Source organism: Gopherus evgoodei, chromosome 2 (genome assembly GCF_007399415.2).
Source record: "Gopherus evgoodei ecotype Sinaloan lineage chromosome 2, rGopEvg1_v1.p, whole genome shotgun sequence".
Classification (NCBI taxonomy): domain Eukaryota; kingdom Metazoa; phylum Chordata; order Testudines; family Testudinidae; genus Gopherus; species Gopherus evgoodei.
This window is the reverse complement of record NC_044323.1, coordinates 110214105-110239377: the sequence shown is the minus strand read 5'-3', so window position 1 is coordinate 110239377 and position 25273 is coordinate 110214105. Positions and strand designations below refer to the sequence as shown.

Genomic DNA, 25273 nt, shown 5'->3' with positions numbered 1-25273 from the left:
CCAAGGACTGCTCTGGTTTTGGGCAGCCCCAGTGCTTGCAGAGCCATCATAGCTGGCTCCTACAGCACTATTCCTTGCAGACCCCAGTGTAGTAGGCATGTGAGGGCGTGGACAGATTGCACTGCACTCTGGCTACTCCCAGCTGGTGTATAGCCCCTACGTAGTCCAGAGATAACTAGCATAGGTAACAACAACCTATGGGCTTTTTAAATCTATGCCAGAGTCTGTGCAGAACCAGCAACCAATTCCTTTTTGTCCATCTTCTCAGTTGCACAGCTAGGAATCTGACCCACAGACTCCTTTAAAATATATCACAGAAATGTCTGCACAGGCATGATTATTTGTAATTACCTATATCTGCTCCCAAAGTACTGGCACCTTGAGTGTCAAATCCACTGAAGTTACTGACAAAATTATCTTTGTCAACTTTCTTACCTTAGTGTAGAAACAAAAGAACATGCGGTATTCAGTTCTGTGTCACATATAGAACGAAATTCCAGCTAAATCTCAAAATCCATTTTTTTAATTGTATAAGCAATAAGTTATTTTTTTTATATATCAAGTTGAGCTTCCAATGATAGCTTGGCACAGAGCTGCCCAGAGGATTCAGGGGGCCTGGAGCAAAGCAATTTCTGGGGCCCGTTTCATAAAAAAAAGTGGCAATACTATAGAATACTATATTCTTGTGGGGGCCCCTGCAGGGACCGAGGCCTGGGGCAAATTGCCCCACTTGAATCCCTTCCCCTCCTGGCAGCCCTGGCTTGGCATACACACTGAGCCAATGTGATCAGGAAGTGATTGAGGGAGTATAAATATGGACTGTCACAATATATTTTAAAGCCACTGTTTTCTGGACTATAAAATTATTAGTGTAATTAAAATATTAAATCACAAATCCAGAAGCGCCTAATACTATACATCTGTAATTCAAACATCACTGTTTGCTTCAGTATATTTTAGGTTGCTTCCTGGGCCATATCAGCTATAACAAATGCATCTTGAAGAAAGAGGGAAATCAAGAAAGTTTTAATATTCCATGAGATGCCTCATACTGTCCTGCTGGTTGAATTTAAATTATGTATGGACACCAGAGATAGGATTCTATATAGGGACTACCTGTTGTTCTTAACTAAACAACTGATTATAGGATTCACACCCTGTCTTATATCATTATTTAAACCTCTGGTTTGCACTGAGGTGGATAATTCCATTAAAAACACAAACAAAAATCAGAGCACAGACCAGATATAAATAGAGTTTTTCACACAGTCCTGAAGAATCTACATCTCTAAATTCAATTCTGTATATTATATGGCATTGGTGACAAAATACTCCTAAATGAAGATACTGGGGACATTCTGGCAGTGTTTTTACTGTAGTTTTCTACATCTGGTTATACATGCATTACTTAACATATTCCCATGGAGCTGCCCTATTTTTGTTGTGAAACTGTAATCAATTTTCTCATAATGTATACCCCCAAGAGCTTTGCAGACAGATTGAGCCCTTTGTGAGGGAGATGGTTGATTGTAACTTTCCAGAGGGATAAAACTGGAAATTGACAGGAAATAGTGTGCTTATGTATATAATTGAGAAGTAAACTGTGACTGCTCCAGTACCAAGTCTCGCAATACATATCATTACATGTCATGACATCTAGGAGTTTGAAGGTAATTCCCTAGCAATTCACATATAGGCTGTGTCAGAGTTTCCCAAAGGAAATGGTAGAAGCCCCACTGCTCAAATCATTTACACCTCTTGCTTATAGAGAAGAGATTAATAGGAGAATACATAGATACGGAATGAGTGGCTTAGAGAAGGTAAAGTTGTTGTTCCTACTGAACCCTTCTCATAGCACAGGAACAAAAAGATAATCAAAATGGTATACAAATACTCAACCAGTGGAACCCATTGCCATAAAGTATCATTAAGGCCAAATGTTACAAAGGATTCGAGAAGGATGAGATATTTATACGCATAATGGGAACATACACAGATGTGTTAGACAGAAAATTTAAGGAACATAAACCTTCATGCTTCACTACATAAGCCAATCACTAACAGAAAGGGCTAAGAAGGAACTTCGCCTACCAACAGGTTAGTTTATAATTGTCCACTGTTGTGTTTCTTGCCTTTTTCTCTGAAGCATCTGATTATAATCACTATTATAAACAGGATGTGGGGTTAGACAGACCACTGGTCAGATCCATTATGGCATTTCTACGTTTATATCTTATCTGGACAAAATACTCAAGAATATACTGGAAAGAACAAGCATGCTGGGAAGTGGACAAGATGACCTAGCTCCGACTACCAATGATTCTATAATAATGTGAAACATTATAAATAATTGAAAGGCAGACAATTTAGAAACAGCTTAATCTGTCCTTACCTGTCAACTAATGGTTGCTTTAGAGATGTAGTAGTAAAAATGCCTCATAACTATGAGTCAAAAGCTGCATCCCACATTCCCCAGGCCAGTAGGTCCTTAAACACAGCACAGTACTATGCTGTTGCTATGCAAAAGTAGAGAGACCAGGCAGGGGGGAAGGGGGGCATACATGATGTGGAACTGTGCTGTGCCTCTCTCAGCAGCACTATGGAAGAGTGAATTGGGGATGGAGTGGGAGCAAGCTGGGCAAAGGAAACTCCCTAGATCCACAGACCTAAACACATTAGAGACAGTACATGGGGCGCAGCACCTATGACATAGCCTAATGGAGGATAATAGGGGTAGCAGAGGAGTTACAAGGTGACACTGGCTTGGAAGAGGAAGCTTCCTTTCCTCCAAATTCTCTTAGACCCCGGATCCAGGTGTTCCCCCTCCAGAGATGTTTTCTGCATTCAGGGCTATGGGCTCCAGTGGCATATCCCCCTTGACCAGCCATCTGGGCAGGGTGAAGAAGAGCAGACCCTAGAGGTAGGGCCATTTCCTGGGAGCAGAAACTTCCCACATTTCAGTCAGGGGCTGGGAGGAGCAGCGGAAGCAACAGGATGTCTGTATGGGGAGGGGAGTGAGGTGTACGTAGACACAGGTGATATAATCAGACTCTGTTTTCAGCTTTGACTCATGGCATCCTTTTCCTCCTGCTGTCTGGCTGTTGCTTCAACCACCCCCCTTCCATCACAATTCCTCCCCTGCTAGCCTCACTCCCCCTACCCATTATGTTCCTCTCTCAGTCTCCCCACTACCTCCTCACATTTTCTGCATCTTCCTGCTTCATGTTCCTGTTAACTTATCTCCTTCACCCTCCCTTTTGCTCCAACGTATGTGTAAATATGGGACAATAACAAGATAAACACCAATCACCACCCTGACAGCATGCTTTTTACATTACATCCCTCTTCTCTATTCTTTGTCTTTTCTGTCTAGTTAGACTGTTTTTTCCTGGCAGGTACCACCTATTCTTGTGTGTTCATACAGTTCCTAGAGCACTTAGCACAATGACCAGTGTCTTCAGGAATTGTTGGAATATAAATTTAACAAATAATGAGATCTTTCCTACTTCAAGTATCATAAAATGTTTAGAATCTTAAGGAAAACATCTACTTTATTGCTATACCTTATATATCTCTAAGGCCAAGTATGACCTGCTTTATTAAGCTTTTTCCTTCTTCTATAAGCAAATCTATGTTAGCCATTAATAAAATAACATTCTATACTCTCATCTCGCGGAAGTCTGAAGGACAAGAGTGTCCAGGATGGTCTCTCAAAGGAAAGAAAATACTAACCAAATGTTGACTTGTTACATATTTCACTTCCCCTATAGGCCACCACAGTACCAGTGGAAAAAGACTCCTGAACAATACAACACAGAACAGCATTTTGTCTTAGTATGTGTTTATATCTAAGACATTCCCAACAACCACTACAGGTCAATGGGTACATTTTTAGAGCAGGTAAGCAACTTACAATGGGAGCTGCACTCCTAGCCCCCTGTGGCTTATGCAGAAAACCTACCCTTAAAGTATCAATGTCCTAGCACAACATTGCAATGAGTCAACTGGCTAGTTATCAAACAGCAAATGCCAGCAAATTTCTTTTCCAGTCTCATAAGCATCTCCAGAGTATTTCTGCTGCCAGCTAGTAGAACAGTCTGACATTAATGTATTAAAAGACCAGATAATTTCTTGCCAAGTTGAAGACATTTCAAATATACACCAAACTATTGCTGGTTATGTATTTCCATCTTGGAATGAACGAGAGGGCATCAAAATTTGCTGAAAAGTAAAACATTTTATTTACATCCTAATCCCCCATATCTGGTTTCCCACCCCAGGACAGCACATGAACAGAAGCCTGTTTCAGGGACTAAATTTCAAACTGCATCACAAAAATATCATCAAAGCAAAAATGTAAAAGTTGTTGGTGTCAGATGCTGACAAAATGTAGAACAAAATACAATTCTTGCTAATTTATATATTTCCCCTGAATGGGGACATGGGCTAAAAAGGCAGCCGACGAGGCGTGCCCTCACAATTGATGGCGGAGGAATTCCCATTAGGTCACAATAGGTACAGATGCACGAGGTGATCCAGTTGGAGAGCCACTGAGTGGAGATCGGCCGACCCTTCATGCACTCGACAGAGGTGATGAACAGTTGCAAGGACTTTCTGAATGGCTTAGTCCGCTCTAGGTAAAAAGCCAGAGCTTGTCTCACATCCAGCATATGGAGGCAGCGCTCCTCACTGGATGCGTGTGGCTTGGGGTAGAGGACCCGCAGAAAAATGTCCTGACCCATGTGATAGGCAGAGACTACCTTCGGGAAGAACGAAGGGTGTGGGCAGTTCTGGACCTTATCTTTATGAAACACCATGTACGGGGGCTCGGAGGTCAGGGCCCTGAGTTCCAAGATCTGCCTAGCCAATGTGATCGCAACCAGGAAGCCACCTTCTACAAGAGATGTGACCAGGAGCATGTGGCTAGCAGATCAAATGGGGGCCCCGTGATACGGGCCAACACCAGGTTTAGGTCCCACTGGGGGCCTAACATATGGGAAGAGATGATCCAACTCCTTAATGAATCGGCCAGTCATAGCATGGGAAAATACCGTGTGGCCCTGCACCGGTGGATAGAAGGCCAATATGGCCACCGGGTGCACCTTGACTGATGAGGGTGCCAGGCCCTGGGCTCTAAGGTGAAGGAGGTAGTCCAGGATAAGCTGGATCAGGGTGGCCACTGGGGAAATGCCCCGCTCTTCCGCCTATTTGGAAAACCAAGACCACTTTGCCAAGTAGGCTCGGCCTGTGGAGTGCCACCTACTTTCTAGGAGGACACGGTGAACCCCTTCCAAGCACGTCCTTTCCTCTCTACCTAACCATTGAGCAGCCACGCCATGAGGTGAAGTGCCACTAGGCTGGGTTGGAGAAGGCAGCCCTGGTCCTGGGAGAGCTGGTCCGGGCGGGACGGCATCTGTCACAGTGGGGTGACTGCCAGGTCCGTGAGGGTACCATACCAATGCTGCCTGGGCCATGCTGGGGCAATCAGAAGGACCTGGGCCTTGTCTGTCTTTATCTTTTCCAATCAGCAGGAACGGGGGAAAAGCATAGAGAAACTGGCTTGACCAGGACAGGAGGAAGGCACTGGAGACAATGCCCTGTCCCAGACCCCCTGGATCAGAGCCTGGGACAGCGACGGTTCTGCCAAGTCGCAAACAGGTCCACCTGCGGAGTTCCCCACACTTGGAAAAGTCTGTGCATTACCTCTGGGTGGAGAGACCACTTGTGCTGAGAGGAGAAGTCTCTGCTCAAGCGATCCGACCGTGCGTTCCAGGCGCCCGGTAGATGGAAGGCCTGTAGACAGATGTCGTGGGCTATACAAAAGTTCCACAGCCTGAGGGCTCTGCAACAGAGGATCGGGCGCCACCTTGCCTGTTGATGTAGAACATCAAGGCAATGTTGTCTGTGAAGACCCTGACCACCCAGCCTTCAGGTGCGAGCGGAAGGCCATGCACGCCAGCCGTACTGCTCTGAGTTCCTTGATGTTTATGTGGAGAGTCAGATTCTGAGCCGACCACAGACCTTGGGTCTGAATGTTCCTCAAATGGGCCACCCATCCCAGGTCCGATGTGTCGGACACCAGTTAAAGTAACGGGGGCCTGCTCCTGAACGTGACCCCTTGAAGCATGTTTCTTGGGGAAGACCACCACCGTATGGAGGTGATCACTGGTTCAGGCACCGTAAGGACTTTATCTATCCTGTCCCTGGCCTGGGAGAACTTCAAAGCCAACCAGAGCTGGAGGGGACTCATCCTGAGTCTGGTGTGACAGACCACATATGTGCACACAGACATGTGACCCAAGCGCTGGAGGCACGTTCTGGCTGTTGTCAGCGGAAATCCTGTGACCGTGTTGATGAGCCCCTTCAGGGTCTCGAATCTTTCTGGTGGGAGGGAGGCTCTGGCCGACGAGACGTCCACAACCGGCCCAATAAACTCTATACGTTGTACCAGAACGAACGTGGACTAGGTATTGTTTACCAACAGGCCCAAAGTGGTGCATGTGGACAGAGGGAGTGCCACGTGATCCTGCACCTGCGACCGGGAGCTGCCCTTGACCAACCAGTCGTCCAGATAGGGGAAGATTTGGACCCCCTGGTGCCTGAGGTAGGCCGCCACCACTGACATACATTTTGTGAATACCCTGAAAGCAGTGGACAGGCCAAAAGGGAAAACCATAAATTGGTAGTGTTCCTGCCCCACTGGGAAATGGAGGAAGCATCTTTCCCCCTTGAATATATGAATGTGGAAGTATGTGTGCTGCAGATCGAAGGCGGCGTACCAGTCCCTGGGATCCAGGGAGGAGATGATGGAAGCCAGGAAGACCATGCGGAACTTGAGCTTCACCATGTACTGGTTCAGGCCTCACAGGTCCAAGATGGGCCTGAGCTCCCCTTTGGTCTTCTAGATAAGGAAATAGCATTTGAACTCCCCTGGAACCGTTTCCACTGCACCTAGGCCCAGGAGCCACCCCACCTCCTGCTCGAGCAGAGCCTCATGCAAGGGGTCCCCCAGGAGGGATGGGACAGGGAGTGGATGGGCAGGGAGGAAGTAAACTGGAGTTTATAGCCCCGGGAGATGGTGGTGAGGACCCATCAGGCCAAGGTCAGCTGTAACCACTCTGGGAGGAAAGCACACAACCAATTAGAGACGAGAAGTTTTATTGAGGGTGGATCCCTGACGAGAACTGGTAGGGGGTCCCTGGGCGTCCCGTCAAAACCACCTTTTCCCAGCCTGCTTTCTCTTTGAGGACCCAGGTTGGGGACAGGCTGAGACTGCCTCTGTGGTCACCTCTTATAGTTCCGCAACTTCTTATAAGCGGTCACGTATTTTGAATGGGTGGCCTGAGTGGGAGTCTGCTGCAGCGTGAACTTAGGTTTAGCCAGAGCCGGAACATAGAGACCCAGTCTGGAGGGTCGTGCAGGAATCTTTCGGGCCATGCAGCTTTGTATCCATTTGTTCAGCAAACAGGGCTTTGCCATCAAACGGGAGATCCTGCAGGGAGATCGGTGCCTCACGGGACAGCCCAGAGAACAGGAGCCCTGACGCCCTTCTCATGGACACTATGGAGGCCATGGACCGCGCGGCCATGTGCACTGCATCTGAAGCTGCATGCCAGTTGCCCTGGCAGCCGCTCTGCCCTCCTCCACCAGCGCTTTGTACTCCTTCCCGTCGCACTCCTGGAAGGAGTCATTGAACTTGGGCAGGGAGCCCCACAGATTGAACTCATACCAGCCCAGGAGTGCCTGGTGGTTTGCCACCCGTATCTGAAAGCTCGAGGACAAATAATTTTTTTCTTCCAAATGAGTCCAGCATCCTTTATTTTATTTTTCGGGGTAGGAGCTCGTTGGCCCTACCATTCCCTATGGTTGACCGACTCGACCACTAGGGAGTTAGGAGCAGGATGAGTGTATAAGTATTCATGCCCCTTGGCAGGGATGAAATACTTGCATTCTGCTCTCTTAGGTATGGGGGCCAATGAGGCCAGGGTTTGCCACAGGGCATTTGAAATTTTCACCACCCCTTCATGGATAGGCGGTGCCGAGGAGGACAGTACATTAAACCGAGAGTCCGAGGGCTCCTTCATCTCCTCTGCTTGGAGGTGGAGGCTTGATGCCACCCTCTTTAAGAGTTCTTGGTGGGCCCTAAAGTTCTCCTGCAGGCTGGAGGGAGGAGGGGCTATAATCACCTCATCCAAGGAGGGTGAGGAGGCCAGCATGATACTTTGTGTGTCCACTGGCACCGGGGGGTCCACCACCTGGTCAGTCTCAGGGCACAGTGCCGAGGCAGCAGGTTTAAAACAAATAAAAGGAAGCTCTTCTTCACGCAGCGCACAGTCAACTTGTGGAACTCCTTACCTGAGGAGATTGTGAAGGCTAGGACTATAACGGCGTTTAAAAGAGAACTGGATAAATTCATGGTGGTTAAATCCATAAATGGCTATTAGCTAGGAGGGGTAAGGAATGGTGTCTCTAGCCTCTGTTTGTCAGAGGGTGGTGCTGGGTGGCAGGAGAGTGATCACTTGACCATTGCCTGTTAGGTTCACTCCCTCTGGGGCACCTGGCAGTAGACAAGATACTGGGCTAGATGGACCTTTGGTCTGACCCGGTACGTCCGTTTTTATGTTCTTATAATGTACGACCCACTGATTCCTTCCTCGGAGGTCTGGAGAAGGAGGCCAATGGTCCTTCTGAGGCATCAGTCACCGAGCAAGCCCCCACTGGCAACTACGTCGGGGACCATGGTGCCCACTGGTACCATTGAGCCAGCCACAGTGCCCTGTGCCATTGCACCTGCTGTGGCACCAGCAAAGCCAGCTGATTGGCTTGGCTGGCCTGGCCCATCAATGGACAACTATGAAGGGAGGCCGGGCTGACATACGACCTGCCACTATCCCTGGACCAGGAGGAATGGCAGTGCCGGGACTGATGCCGACCACGAGATCATGATCAATGTGGAGAACAGGTACCGTCACTAACAGCTGCTCCACAATTGGCTCCGGTGAGCGGACACGCGACGGCGAGACACCAGTGATTGACGCCTGGAGCTGCGGAAGTGGTGCCATGGTGGGGTGCTGGAGAAGGACAATGAACGGGAACGACGTCGATGTCCATGCCATGACTGGCTGCGATAATCCCTCTGAGATGAGAACCTTAGGCGACGACTGCCTTGGTCCCATTGGTGTTTGCTCCTCGAGGTGGAGCGGTGCCGAGAGTCTCGGTCAGATGGAACCCATCCAGACAACCTGGTGGGCCTCCAGGGTGATCCACATGGACTTTGCCCTGAATGGACGCTGGGCAGCGAACAGCGTCAGAAACGTTCCCTCGACCGAGACCGGTACTGAGCCGTGGGTGACTGCGGCGAGCCCAGAAGTGGCTTGTCTTGGAGGGCGGGGTCAACATCAGTGGTGTTCCCCGTACCAGCATGGACGTAACATCCCAGGTACCCTGCAGGGCCTCCAGTGTGGAGGGCATTCGGACATCTGGGGAGGCCAGCTCTGAATGGGCTGGGCTACTCCACAAGACTTGACTTGGAGGCCTAGAGGCTGGTGGGAATCGAGGATTGCCTGACATGGGTCTAGACTCTGTCCCGGGTTTACTCTGGTGCCGCGGCTAAGAAGGCCTCTTCCTAGCCTTCTTGGCGTGCCCGGGTGGATGGGAAGTGCTGCCGACTAGTCAATGCCGCCGAAGGGTCGCCATGAGCCAAAACCATGGTGCCGACTTGGAGTGGCACGCCAGAGCCAGGGTCAGCACTGACTCCATCGGAATAGCCCAGAGCCTGATGTCCCTTTCTCTCTTGGTCCGAGGCTTAACCAACTTGCAAATCTTGCAGCGATTGCCGAGATGGGTTTCCCCCAAACAGCGTAAACAGTCCGCATGCAGATCACTCACTGGCATAGATTGCCTAGAAGTGTTGCACGACTTAAAACCCAGGGCATAGGGCATACCCTGGCCTGGGCACTCTAGCTAAACTAAACTAACTAAACTACTAACTACAGGTATTATACACTGAACAAACAAGCAGTTTTGGGGACAAGTTACAGCAAAGCTGGAGCAGAGCAGTTCCGAAGCACCTTCACTGGCGGCAAGAAGGAACTGAGGGTAGGGGTTCCATGCAGCGCCCCTTATACTGTGCCATGGAGGCGCCACTCCAAGGGTCACTAGGTCGCTCCCCTACAGGTACTGCTAGGGGAAAAACTTCCAGCACAGGTTCACATGGCGAGCATGCACACCTATTGTGGAATACACATGAGCAATCACTCAAAGAAGAAAACATATTCTTCCATGAAAGTATTCATTGAGTGGTCTCTGGAAAGGAGGCACGAGGATCTGCCAGTACATCAAACTGCTAAAATCACCAAACATCACTCATGCATGTGTCCCTATATCCACCCAATATCACAGAGAAAAATCTACAGGATAGTAAATTGTAGACAAGACTCATATCTTTCTTCATTAATATTGCAGTGATTGCTTAGAGGACAGCAAACAAAGGAAGAGAAGAAGCAAGGTCAGTCATCCTACACACAGGGTACACACAACATAACCAGTATATCTTCAGGTTTAATTTAGGGTAAAATAACAGCTTTTTCAATTAAAAGAAATTGTCCTCCCCTATTTAAGGAGAATGTATATGCCTTCCGTAAGACATGCAAAAGTGTTAAGATTTTAAATATATATGAATTTCTAAACATGATTCCCATAAATGATAATCTTTTTCTTCTTTATTTTTTCAAAAACCCAGTGCTCTTCTATTCACTGAGGATGGTGCCACAGCTGGAAGTTTAGGCCCGAATGCAAGTCCTATTGAAGTCAATGACACAATTCCCATTGACGTCATTGCAGTTGGATCAAACCTTTAGAAAAAGAGCACACTAAATGTTTACAGGGATTTTAAATTTAATCATCTAATAACTGAACTCTCAAGGGGTGACTGGACTAGGAAAAGTAGTTGAGACTATGTTAGGGTTATCTTGACTTTTTCCTTAGTACAGACATGTTAACATCTTGTACCCCAATTTAGCTGGTCAAGAACTGTGCTGGAATCAGCTTCAACCAGGTAGATTGAGGTACAAGTGTTAAACTGAGTCTGCACTAGGAATGGGGTCAACCTTAGGTCAAAGGTAGCTAACCCCAACCTAACCTCAACTACTCCACCTGTTCTAGACAAATCCTTAGTGTGATGCTACTACAGGTATTGTATACCAGACTTCTTCCTAATTTGGTATTGTGTATGAATTCTTATGTATACCATTGCTTGAGACAGTTAAACAAAACAATAGAAAGTATTCTGTAGAGAACAATCCTTCACTCAGAGTGGGGACTTAGATGTAAATACTTTACAAAAAACAATAATTATCTGCTAGTCATGCAGCAATGGAGAGGTGACAGCAATTGCATGTTCAGTAATATGTCTTATACAGCTGTAAATATTTGCAATAACCGCAGTTTAGCAATCTAGGTTTAAGAGAGACATTAAAGAAGGGAATATCTTGAGATTGCAGAAAGATGAACTCAGTTATCTAGCTGATCTTTTCTATCTCTACTATGCTATGTGAAGCACTAAGCTCATCCAGCACTTCTTTCAGAAGAAGAACATAGGGACAGAGGACTGGAAAGGAGCTCCTGTGTCATCAAGTCCAATCCCCTACTGTTGCAGGCCACTCAGTCTCATAGTTCTGTTCATAAACCTATCAGTCTCCTTCTTAAAACGAGTTAGGTTGTTTGCTCCTTCTACTCTTAATGGAAATCTGTTCCAGAATCTCATTCCTATGATGGTAAGAAATCGTTACCAACATATGTTTATAGTGTAGACCTGGCCTCAGTCTCTGTGTATTCTCTCACATACTCACACATACCTACCCAAAACAGCATTCAGTCCAAAAGCTCCTGGGTGGTTTCTCATACACCTTTTGTCTGAAACAGACAAGTGTTTCAGCTAAACTACTGTGAAGTGAAGTGAACAAAAAGATGCTGTTAAACTGTCCCTATTTCTCACTACAGGCCATGTACACTGAAGACCAACACTTCATTCCTCAGGTAAAATTTTCACCCCCACTGAAGAAAATGGCTGTTTTGCCATTGACTTCAGTGGTACCAGGATTTCATCCCTCAGGTCTTGAATGAAAATGGAAGAGTGGCTTTATATTGTGACTCTTTCCACTTCATTTTGGAGCTGACAGCCGCTAGCAAATATTTCACTCAAGAAGCATGCAGCTCAAACCTACAATGCAGCTCATTAATAAGGAGTGCCCGTTCATGGGCTTGTATAGTCGATCAAACAACAATTTCACATTAAATTTCTAAGTAATGCAAGATAAATGAGGTAGAAAACATACAAAAGTAGTTATCCTGTGCTACAGTGTTTCAATTCAAATAGACATGAATATCTCAGACACAAAAAGTTGTGGTTTCTAGGACTTTTTGTACCTGCTTAGAAGAAAGAGCTCAACAGTTTAAAATCTCAGTTTGTTATCTTATGGATGTTTTTTAGTCCATATACAACAACATTGCCTAGGCCTGAGTAAGGCTTTGGCTTTGGATGTGGTTTTCTGAAAGGAACTTTGCTAACACTTAGGGTGATACAACCTGTATTTCATGGGTGATTTTTGAGACCTGTCTTTTTCAAAGTTGGGTGAAGATGAAGCAAACTCTGGTGTATCAGATTGGGAAGTCAGGATGGGAAGAAAGGTTCTCTCTTCCCCATGGCTAATCAGGAGTCCTTGCAAGAGATTTAGCTCTTAGAGGGGAGATCTGGCAATCTGAGGGTATGTCTACATCTACAATTTTGCAGTGCTGGTTGTTACAGCTGTATTAGTACAGCTGTATAGGGTCAGCGCTGCAGAGTGGCCACACTTACAGCAACCAGCGCTGCAAGTGGTGTTAGATGTGGCCACACTGCAGCGCTGTTGGGCGGCTTCAAGGGGGGTTCGGAGAACGCGAGAGCAAACCGGGGAAGGAGACCTGCTTCCCCGCGGTTTGCTCTCGCGTTCCCCGAACCCCCGAGCAAGCAGGTCTCCTTCCCCGCGGTTTGCTCTCGCGTTCCCCGAAACCCCCCTGCAAACCGCGGGGAAGGAGACCTGCTTGCTCGGGGGTTCGGGGAACGCGAGAGCAAACCGCGGGGAAGCAGGTCTCCTTCCCCGGTTTGCTCTCGCGTTCCCCGAACCCCCGAGCAAGCAGGTCTTCTTCCCCGCGGTTTGCAGGGGGGTTCGGGGAATGCGAGAGCAAACCGGGGAAGGAGACCTGCTTGCACGGGGGTTCGGGGAATGCGAGAGCAAACCGGGGAAGGAGACCTGCTTCCCCGCGGTTTGCTCTCGCGTTCCCCGAACCCTCCTGCAAACCGCGGGGAAGGAGACCAGCTTTGGGGGGGGGGGGGGGATTCGGAGAACACCGGAGCAAACCGCGGGGAAGGAGACCTGCTTGATTACCAGAGAGGCTTCCTCAGGTATGCTGGGATACCTGCTTATTCCACGGAAGTCAAGAAAAGCGCTGATAAGTGTCTACACTTGATTACCAGCGCTGTATCACCAGCGCTGGATCCTCTACACCCGAGACAAAACGGGAGTACGGCCAGCGCTGCAAACAGGGAGTTGCAGCGCTGGTGATGCCCTGCAGATGTGTACACCTCCTAAGTTGCAGCGCTGTAACTCCCTCACCAGCGCTGCAACTTTGTGATGTAGACAAGCCCTGAGTTTATAAGACTGTTCTCCTCAAACAGGGCTTTGCATGCCAGGACAGAGGCTCCTAAATTAAATGTCGCACACTTCACTCCCTAAGGAGTCATCAATCATTCTTAGAAGAGCAGAAGGAGTACTCTCCTTGACACATCTCCTTCCTCAGATCAATGAGGCAAACAGAGTATACTCCTTCTACTCTTCTAAGAGTGATTGATGACTCCTTAGGGGCTGAAGTGTGTGACATTTGATTTCACTTACTGATAAAACTGTGTGCTTCTGAACACCTTCTAGTTAATGTTTTCAGGAGTCTGAGAAATCTACTTCTTTTAACATGTTAAGCAAAGCTCCATTGTTATATGATTAATGAATTTGTGAAAAAAGGCGAAAATATATGCAGAGATTTTATATGTGACTATGTATTATATATTACCCAACATTCTGACCACATCATCAAAGAAAAGTATAGATTAATCAGCACCTCCCAGGTTTGAACAATGGCATTTTAATGGAAAAAGTTCTTTATGCAAAATATTATTTTCACTAAAACAAAAACTGACATAATATTCTACCACTATACTCTATCAGTGCTTGCTTTCCACAAAACCTAATCCACTAGTTGATCAGCATCTCTTAAAGTTCTCTTTAGAGAGTGATATTTCAATTTCACAAATGGAGGATGCTTCTGCTGTTTTCTTCTTCTTTCTTTTGTTGGAATATATTTTTTGTCTGACTCACTGATATGTTGAAAAACTACAATTAGCATAATTTTAAACTATGGTCTGATCACCATTTTTAGTATGTACCTTCTCAAGCATAGTTATTCCTCTGCGCATAACTTTTTTTCCATTTTATTATGTGCTGTACTACTAGAGGCTCTATTAAATAAAACCCTCTAATACTGTGTAAAATAGAAATACTATTATTATACATTATTAATTTATTTTGCCTTTAAAACTGATAAAATATTACTGTTTTCTTAATGCACCTATTTTTCCTCTATTTAAAATTATGATTTAAAAAGTGGATCTCCTGTTCATTGTCTTATTATATGCCATGCTTATTTTCTGTTAATTTAGGGCCAGATTCTGATACCCTCTCTCATGCTGAATACTACCTTCCTTACTGCAAAAGTACTCCTATTGAAGTCAACAGGAGTATTTGTGGAGTAAGGAGACAGTAAATCAGAATCACTTGAAAGGCACACCTTATCAAGACCTCGCTGCAAATAAAGATGAGAATCAGCAATTTAGCTGGTTGTACTTGGGAAGACAATACACAGACACTAAAGACACCTCTACACTACAGTCATTACAGTGACACAGCTAAGGTGCTACAGCTGTGCTGCTGTAGGGTAGGAGTTTCCTAGATCCACAGAAGGGGGTTTTCTATGTAGTTAACCCATCACTCTGAAAGGTAGTAGCTAGGTCGATGGAATAATTCTTCTGTTGACCTAGTCATGTTTACACCAGGGCTAAATCAGCCTCAGTATGGTGCTCAGGGTGTGAAATTTTTCACAACTCTGAGGAAAGTAACTAGGTCAACCTACTTTTTAAGCATAGGCAAGGCTTATGAAACTCTGGGTTTGCCTTGTGTTTTTCTGTAGACAAGTATTGCTTCCCAGGGTGGGTCAGCTCTTTTCACACAGGACTAGTAGACACTCAGCTGACCAAAACTATGCATATAACAACAGATAATATGAGAACAAACCAAACTTGGCTACCAGTCCTGTCCATTGACTCTCCTGACCTCAGGCAACAAGTTGCCTTGCAGAATCTGCTTCTTAACGTGGAAGACATGCCACATCTATCCTGTTTAAAGATGCGTTTAATACACTGAGCCACTGTCTCAGTTCAAGTTGCCCCATTTGGACAATTCCCCATACGAACCTCAACATCATCTCAAAGTGACTTACCATGGGGCAAGAATAAGCTTTAAACATAGCCAGTGCAGAACCAACAGTCCAGCCTTCTTGTTTCAACCTTTTTCGCAATCTCTGGGTAAAGCTCAATCACTTCAGATGTGGAATGATCAGATGTGCTGCTAATGACTCGAACCAAAGCTTGTGGAGCACTATTTAAAGTGAGGGACATAGATTTGGATTTCTCTCTACATACACCTGACCTCCTCTTCCCCTCTCAGTCCCCTCACCCAGCAGCCTCCTTACCCCATTGGCACGAGGCCCTATGTTTGCTCCTCCAAATTTCAGTGAGTAATGCTGCAATCTGGGGCACAGAGTTGCAGTGCAATCAAGTTTGGCCCAGCCAAGAAGTGGTCGGGCCATGGTCTAGGAGCCCCCCAACTCTGTGTCTGTGACTAGTGGGGTCTTCATGGTTTCCCTGTTTGCCACTGTGACCAGATGCAGATGTAGGCTACATACCTGCTCGCTGTGACCATGGGCAAGGGGTGCTTGGTTCCCCCATGGACTTGCCATAACACCCTTCCTGCAGTTACTGAATGGTTAAGACACTTAGACGAACATGCTTGACTTGATTGTCCATGTAGATACAATCACAATATATAGTAAATCAAAATGACAGTATCAAATTTATCCCACAGAAAATGCTGATTAGAAATATTAACATTTTAAAATAATTAAGATATAGCAATGGTATTTGACTTTAAGAAGAAAACTCCCCCTTTACCCTTTTAATGAATTCAGCCAACATCAGAAACTAAACAGAGATTCCTGCTCTGTACATGTCACATGAATCTTTTCTTTTTTGTTTATGATTTGAAACAATGGCTTGGTATTTGCCAAGCCTTGCTTCACTTTGCTGAGACCTTGTTTGACAAACAAAAGCATTGGTTATTTTGATTTCATATTTATGTGCTGCCTGAATGACTTATAAAACCTGGGCTCATTCCCTTAATGCAAATAAGAGATGCATGCTACCTTCAAACTCTTTTAATGAAAAAAAATGGGCACAGACTCTTTTGCCAAATTAACTGATCTCTGATGACATGATTATAAAAAGATGTTGTTATGAGACATTCTGGCACTTTTCTCAGAGATGATGAAATCTCCACAGCTTTTTTGAAAATTATTACAAAATGAGCACTGCATGAAAATATAAAGAACGGGATTAGCCTGAAGACACAACTTTTGAAGTAAATTCTAATCTTTCAAAGAAAAATAAATGTAGCCCTGAAGGTGCTTTCTTACTAAAACCAACATGATAGAACACCCTCAGATAGCTGATTTATGCTGAAGACTATAACTTTTTCTTAATCTTAGCACAATTGTAGATCAAAAGACATCTAATACTACAATACTTTCCTGGCACTGGTTCTAGAACTTCAAGTCTTCTGGCACCATTTTGGACATATATTTTTGTACACAATTATCTTAACACACACTTTTCTTCAATGCTTATAAATTAACATTTCAATGCAGTCATTTCTCATCTTTCAAGAAAAGTCAAAGAACATCATTTTGCTGTCTACAAAAATCTTGTATTTTCTCCTTAATGGTTCTTTTCAAAATATTTTAAAGGCACCCTTGGACAGTATCTTCACAATATTGTAACTAATGGAAATAATGACACAGATAATACAGAAGTACTGTAGTTAATCTTCACAGCAATTAATTGTTAAAATCCCAATAATTTCCCTCACGATGTTTTCTCCCTCGTTTTCCATTTTGGTAGCATACAACTTCAAGTATTCAAATGTGACATGGATCCTCTTCACTACAAGATGTACTTCTTTCCTCAAATCTCCCAGTGACATGTAAATGTTTTATTGTAATTTCCATCCAGGAACGCAGGAGATAAAGATTCTCTTAAAATCATCATCATTCAGTGAGAGCCCATAAATCAATTGGCAGCAGGTGCATGGATATGGACAGTTCCCAACTTCCTCTAACAGATATATAAGCAAGAAGGAAAATCCAGTTCTTTACGGAAACTGATTATTTCATACCATTAGACTGGCTCAGCCAACAAGCTAACTCCATCCTTAGTGGAACTCCAATGATCTAGCTTAATTTATATTTTATGAGTTCTTAAAAAAAAACCCTTATCTTCTCTTTCTATGCTTAATTACACCCAAAAAAACTGCATTAAAAGAAAATTATTAAGCTTGAAAAGTAAAGCACTCAACAGTTAGGGAATGTCAGAAACAAGGTTGCCCATGCATATGTATTATGATTAGACCTGGCTGGGAATTTTCCAACTAAACAGTTTTGCAATTCATCAAAAAAACCTTTTTGTGGAAATCAGGCTCAACAAAATTTTAGCTGGGAAAGGTTTTACAGGTCCAGGATGAAATGTACAGTCAAAACCAGAAGAAAAGAGCAATCCATCCACCACAGAATACCAAATAGTCCAACAGTTGGGGCTCTCCCTTCGGATGTGGAAAGCCCACATACAAGTGCCTGCTCAGACCAGGGATTTGAGATGCAGGTGTCCCCTCCCAGGTGAGTGCTCTAATTATGAGACTATTGGCTTTTTTGGGATGGGTCTCTCTACACCTTTTCTCTTGGAGCTGTCCAATTTTGTATAAATAATTAAATATTCAATAGAGCAGGGACATGAACTTAAGTCTCCCACATCTGTGCCCTAACCACCAGGTCATAGCATCAGTGTGGGTTACTTTTCAATTATTCCCTTATGCAAAGAAGGAAAAACAATTTAGTGTTGAATAGCACAGAGATTCATCGGTAAGGTATTCACTTACCTGAAATATTTGTTTCAAAGAGAAAAGGGCCCGTCTCAGCTCCCGTCCACTGGAGTTGTAGAGTTTTTCTGAAATAAGGAACAACGAAAAAACCCACCATTAGCAAGACTGCCAAAATAGATGGAGTTAGAGGGGAGCTGGTGAGTAATGGTCTCAGTGTCCATTTACTAAGCAGTATATTCCTCTCAGACTAGCCAACCTTTTTTTCATAGATATAACACCTGTCCATCAAACAGCACAAATAAAACAAGTTAATTATTCATGGCCTGAGTGAAATTTGTCAGAAGAACTTTAGGAAAGGTCAGTACAAAATGAGACTACGAGGATTTTTCAAGTGTAATTGTGTCTATTTAGCTTTCTTTCCTTTTTAGGTTAAATTTAGAGCCTGTGAAAGGTACTGTACTAACAGTAATGAAGAATTCAGAGAAGCTGCGCTGCAAGCTTCCACACACTGCCCCAATAATGAGTCTCAGTCCTGTCCTGGAAGGATCACTTTTAAGGAACAAGAGGGGACTTCAGTCCTCACACCTATGCAGTCTTTGACCATTGTTCTGTGATAGTCAATAATCATGCTAACTACTGCCAGCTTTATGATTTGGAAAATCTAATCGGAAGTAGATTGAGGACATATCACTCAGATCCCTCATTTTATACAGACTACTATCAAGTGGTAGTAAGTTTATATCGCTACTAATTTATCTACATTTGAACCAGTGACTTACAAGTAAAAGTATCCACATCCCCATTATCAGTCCTTGAGCCACTGAATCCCCGAGATGTCCTTTCCTGTGTTCTCATATTTATAATGGGAATACCTTTCTGCAAATTGCAATGTATGTGAGGATACATAATACCAGGAATAGCTGGACAGTTTGTTCTGAGCATAATCAAAACAGTGTTTTTCTCACTTAATATATATCACAATCTCTCGCTCTCTCCATATTTTTATAGATAGTCACAGAAAAAATAATGAAAAGTGGAAAAAGTCATTCATTGTAGGTGTACTGAATTAATGTATTATGAAGGCAATTAACGAGAGAAACCAACTTATTTTGGCGACTTTCCAGGATGCTCTTAACCTCTCCCACAAGTTATCACATGGAGCATAGGAGCCTAGTCCTGCAAAGGATGGGTATGAAGAATGCTCAATAGCTTTACTGATGCACTCAGAGGCTCACGGATCAAGGATAAAGTGACTGCAGACTGTGGATATTCCTGTATGGCAGGATGATGCACCATCAGCCAAATGTGTGCAACTGACTTAAATAAATTTTCCCCACATACACATACTTCCCTTTGCATATTTCTGTACTACACAAAATTCAGCAGCCACATTTTCTTTTCCTCTTTCTGGGAAGGACACAGAAAAAATAGGCATTTGATGATTTTTTACAGTTTTGCTCAGAGACTTTTCTCCACTTAACTCTAAGAAACTTAATTTGAGAAGACTTGAGGGTTAATGTGAATAAACACCTTCTAGTCCCAACAGTCTCATCCAATCAGAAAATAAAACTTTAGCAATTGTTTATAAGCCTCATAAAGCATTTTGGTCATCCCAAACTGCCTTTTGCTTTGAAGGCAGAATGTGTAGAACTGACCCAACTATTACAGCTGTTACAATCATTCCTCTTCCTTGTAGAGTTTATGGATTTCTGACAAAAACACTGGAGGAAGGGATTTCACTTAAAACCATAAACTGCAATCTTTAATTATTCCATCTTAAAAATGTACTGGCATGTATAAGCACATGACATTTCTTGGCTTGATAAAGAGGAGTCTTGTCAGGAAAGCTTAAAGAATAATAGGGATTTTTTAAGACCTTGTTTGTTGACTTCACATGCTATATAGCACAAAACTATTTCTCTATGAAATATACCTCCATCTGGCATTTGTTATAACTAACTTCCCTCCATTCATATGTCACTTGCATCTCAGAGTCCCTCCAAATGAGGCAAGGCAGCATCATTCTAATTAAGAGAGGCACCATTTCTTGTAATGCTGGCAACTTTGTACATGAATATTAACATTTAAAACAATGTCATCTGTGGGCCCTTCCTTACACAAGAGCAATTACTGCCACAGCCTAGGGTAAATAATAATCATGTATTGTTATGATACTACAATGGTGGTTGCCTCCACTGGTGCATGCAGTTTTTGTAGTTCTCTGACAAGAATAAAGTTGAACTATTTACTCTTGTTCTTTTGTTTTCTCTTTTCACAGATGTGGTGTAAAAAAAATCTCTGGCTCAAGGATAGACAATGTGTCTGTCAGTTGTTCACATGAGACAAAAGGCTGTAACTTCACTTACGAAAACACACCACTTGAGCTAAAGGAGGCTCACCAATAGCTTCTAGTAGTATTACGGTTTATAGCAGCACCAGCCAGCTACCACAGGGCAACATAATCAAACACTTGAGCAGATCTGACTCCACTTAGAGGGGAGTAACAATACATACACCTCTACCTCAGTATAATGCGACCCGATATAACATGAATTTGGATATAACACGGTAAAGCAGTGCTCTGGGGAGGTGGGGCTGTGCACTCCAGTGGATCAAAGCAAGTTTGATATAATGCGTTTTCATCTATAACGCGGTAAGAATTTTTGGCTCCCAACGATAGTATTCTATCAAGGTAGAGTTGTATTAGATGTGAGCAAACTGGAGAAAAAAGACCAATTAATGTTCACAGTTCTCTTCATATATTAAGATGAACTTGTGTATTTAAAAACAGGTAACCTATTCACCCACAATTCCAACTGCTACAGTTTATTCAGACTAATTTTTACATGCCTTGGCAATACATGGATCTTTTCCTCAAGACTTGGCTCCACCGAGGAACCATGAAAAATAAGAAACATTTACAGACCCATGATCCAGAAGGGAAGTGAAATACTCCTATCTTTAAGAGTTATGCTACATTAGAAAATGCCATGCGTTCGTTTCTGCATGAAATAAGGGTGTAATTCACCCTAAGAAGAGCATTCTGTATAAGGCAAGCTTTTCTTTTCCTTGTGGTACTATGTTATTTTCTTCAAGATACACAGAATTTTTTCTGCAAGATAAACATTCAGGGCTATATACAGCCCTCAAGGCATGGTAGAACTCCTATATATGTCAAAAGGAATGTGAATTCCACATGTGAATTAACAGGATGTTTTGATGCTTATCCCATAAGCTTCATATATGAACAGAGATAGTGCAAACATTAAACATTAAACTGACAGCAGGATTTGAAAGTCAAGAATAATCAATTGCAGTAATCTCCCTTTGTGTGGTAAACCAGGAATGAAGTGCATATTTTTTTACCGTGCTTTCATAAGAATACCGAAGATAATTAAGAAACAAGATAGCAAAAGCTATCTAAAACACCATCCGGGTCACATGGATTGTAATGAACTCGCTACTGTGATGTGTACTGCTACCCCTCTACAAGACAGACTCAGAAATGTGTATGAATGGGTGTGTCATAATTCCTATGCCAACAGCTGAGAAGAGTCTTCTTTAACTGAAGTGATAGGTGCCTATAATTCTGGAGTAGAAGCATCCAAATTATATCCCCGCTGCTACCACTAACTTCTAAGGGGCCCATGCTGACAGCTTTAAAGTCCTAGCTGGCCACTGGTTTGCTATCACATAAAATACTCCATATATAAAAACCAACTGTTAACAGGAGACAAGATGACAGCTTTGTATGGAGTCTGCTGTGTTAGTGACCAGTCAAATGATCTTCTTTGAAAGAATGCAGTGTAGTTGAGGACACATACCAGGCAACATTGGCTAGTAGGGTTAAGAGATATCTTCACTTAAAAGAAAATCCCTGAGAGCTCATGTGAGAGCTGGATCTTGGCTGACACAGCAGGGATTGAACCATGGATCCTCCTGAACTAAAAGAGTGAGCTTGCTACACACTGAATTAATGTGACAAGACTCACTACCAAAGGCTGTAACAGACTCATACCCTCCACAGACAGAGCACAAAAAGGGATCTCATAAATCCAGGAACCACAATATCAATAAAATTAAATAAGATAAATTAAGAGCAATAGACACAGTCAGAGGTCTCAAACTCCCTAAATATTAGTAGTGCATTTCTGATGCTTATACGGTAATGATTTGCAAAATTGCTTTTAGTTCCTAAATAAAAGAGAGAGCTTGTGGAGGTTGGGAAAGTCAAGGTTTTAATAAAGATATTCATCTTGTAGTGATCATACTCGGTAGTTTAGTCAGCTGCTACCACTAGATGGCAGGGATTAATTTTTAAGGGAGAGGAGGCACTATCTGTTAGAGTCCTGCTTGGGCCCAATTTTAAAATCCAACCTGAACCCGACTAGACCACAGCCAATACGAACCCAAACCACACCCGAGAGAGTCATGTTGTTTTCATTCCTGACCCAGGGAAAAAACAAAGGAAGGAAGGACTCTCTGGCTTAAAATTGCAAAGAATAGGGTAACAGATGGCAGGACTCTGGGGGGGGGAGGGGGACATAGCACCCCACAGTGAAAATATTGTGGGGCCTGATATGTTTCTGTACCCATGCACCACACTTGCAGGGATTTGGGGAGGGGGGCGGGGACAGACCTGTGGATCAGCACGTAGGACTGGACTGGGGAGTAGGAACTGAGGTGAATGGTGCCCCAAGGCCAGCAGAGGAGGTAAAATGGGGCTGAGGTGCATCCTAGGAGGCAAAAGGAGGCCCTAGGAGAGAGCAGAGGTGAGCAAGGGGGAAGCTGAGAGGAAGACAGGTGGCAGCAAGGGAGCTGGGGGAGGCCCAGGGAACAGGGGTGACTCATTGCAGAGTCCGTCCCATCCCTGCCCTGCCCCAACACCTGTGTCTAGCTCCTGCTCCATGCAGTGGGCTCAGCCATGTGGGCTGACCTGCTACCCAGCTCCCAGTATGTCCCAGCTCCACTTAGGCTCCCAAAGGCTCCAATCCCCATGATCCCGTCTGATCCCAGTTATAGCATCCCTGGCTCCTTCCACCAAATGCCACCACCTGCCAGCTCGGAGGACGCTCTTCAACCAGAAAGAGAAAGGGGCCACCTTGCTTCCCCTGGCACCTGAACCCTGCTCACCCTGCTTCGTATTCCCCAACCTGGGCACGGCAGTGGTTGCTCCAGTCACTCTGGGTCCCATTCTCAGCCCCCATAATAATTCTATTGACAGGGGACTAGTCCCCATCACTCCTGAGTACCAGTGCCCTGCACGGGGAGCCAGTCATGGGTCAGGTGTTCCCTCCTTGGCTGAAGAGTGTACTCCAAGTCAGCAAGTGCTGGTGCCAGGCCCCGGTAGTAGGACACTTGGTAGCGAGTCAGTGAGCCAGAGATGCTGCAACTGCAACCAGGCAGAGAAGCACAAGGCCCAAAGCCACCAGGAGCCCAGTGTGAAATCAGAACTTGGTGATGTTGGGAGCTGGATAGCAGGGCCACCTGGACAGCACAGCCACTCACGGGGAGCAGAAGCAAGGCACCAATAAGGGGAACCGGGGACAGGATGGGCTCTCCAAGTAATCACATCCTGCTTCCCTGGGTCTCCCCCAGCACCATCGCTGCCATATCTTCCTCCCTGTTCCCCCCAGTCACTCCTGGAGCCTCCGCTGCTTCTCCTCCCTGTATGCACCTCAGGTCCCCCAACAAAGTCAACTACCTGGACCAAGCCCAAATGTATACTACATAAATTACATCCAGCACAACCCCAGCACTCTTAGTGGGGTCCCATCGGGTTGCAACGGTCTACTCTTGGAAGTTTCCACTATAGCAGGGGTCGGCAACCTTTCAGAAGTGGTGTGCCAAGTTTTCATTTATTCACTCTAATTTAAGGTTCCGCATGCCAGTAATACATTTTAATGTTTTTAGAAGGTCTCTTTCTATGTCTATAATTTATAACTAAACTATTGTTGTATGCAAAATAAATAAGGTTTAAAAAATGTTTAAGAAGCTTCATTTAAAATTAAATTAAAATGCAGAGACCTCCCAGACTGGTGGTCAGGACCTGGGCAGTGTGAGTGCCACTGAAAATTAGCTTGTCATAGGTTGCCTACCCCTGCACTACAGCTTCCCTTTGATACCACAGTTTGGAGTACTAAACTGCTCCATGAGCAACCTGGATACCTAACAGAAGCTGTGTCATGGAGAGAAAATAAGGAATATTCAAGTTACCAAAAAGCATGTTAAAAATCATGAGTGAGCCTCCCTCAAAAAAACATGTGATTGCCTTAAAAACGATGAGATTTTTAAATATTAAATGTTGAGTTCTTTACATTTGCCTTCTGGGTTTATTTATTTACAATTTTTTTAGAGTGGCACTTGAGCCATGTTTCAAGCTTTTCTCGGTGAACATGAGCTCTAGAAACTTGTTTTTAAAATGGAAGAGGAGATTCTCAGCTAATCAGGTGTCTCCAGGAGCTAATCTTTAAATAAAGCATCACATGTTGCAAGACTTGTGATAAAACTAGTAAAGTTGGCAATGCTGGGTCATTATCTTCAGCATCAGTGTGCTAGGAAAGGGATACATGCTACAGAAGCAAACTAGTATTTCACCCATCCCCTCCAACATAGGGTCATTTTAAAACTGTTTTCCTAGACCAAAAATGAAACCAGTGAAAGTGGATTTCTCTCAAGCAAACACAAACATAAGTGGATCATTGTAAGGAGAACTCTGGAGACCGAGTCTGCCATTAGCATATTTTACACTGAGAGAGGGCTCCAGAAGGCTCTCGTGCCTGACCTTCAAAGGCCTTTTGTTGTAGCATGGAAGGGTTTCATTCTTTTTCCTTTTAGGTGTTCTGAGAAAAATAAAATAAATAAATAAATAAATAAATAGTAGTAATTTGCCTCTATGTCAGGGGTTCTCAAACTTCATTGCATCATGACCCCCTTCTGACAATAAAAATTAGCAGACGGCCCCAGGAGGGGGAAACAAA

The 25273-nt window shown here is 44.3% G+C and overlaps 1 protein-coding gene across 1 annotated transcript in view; it reads right to left on the bottom strand.

The window, feature by feature from the left end:
- The window catches only part of FHOD3 (formin homology 2 domain containing 3), a 645976-nt gene that overhangs the window by 318860 nt on the left and 301843 nt on the right, over nucleotides 1–25273 (bottom strand). The window contains 1 exon segment of the mRNA XM_030551482.1: nucleotides 18351–18418. Within this exon segment, the coding sequence (XP_030407342.1) occupies nucleotides 18351–18418 (68 nt within the window).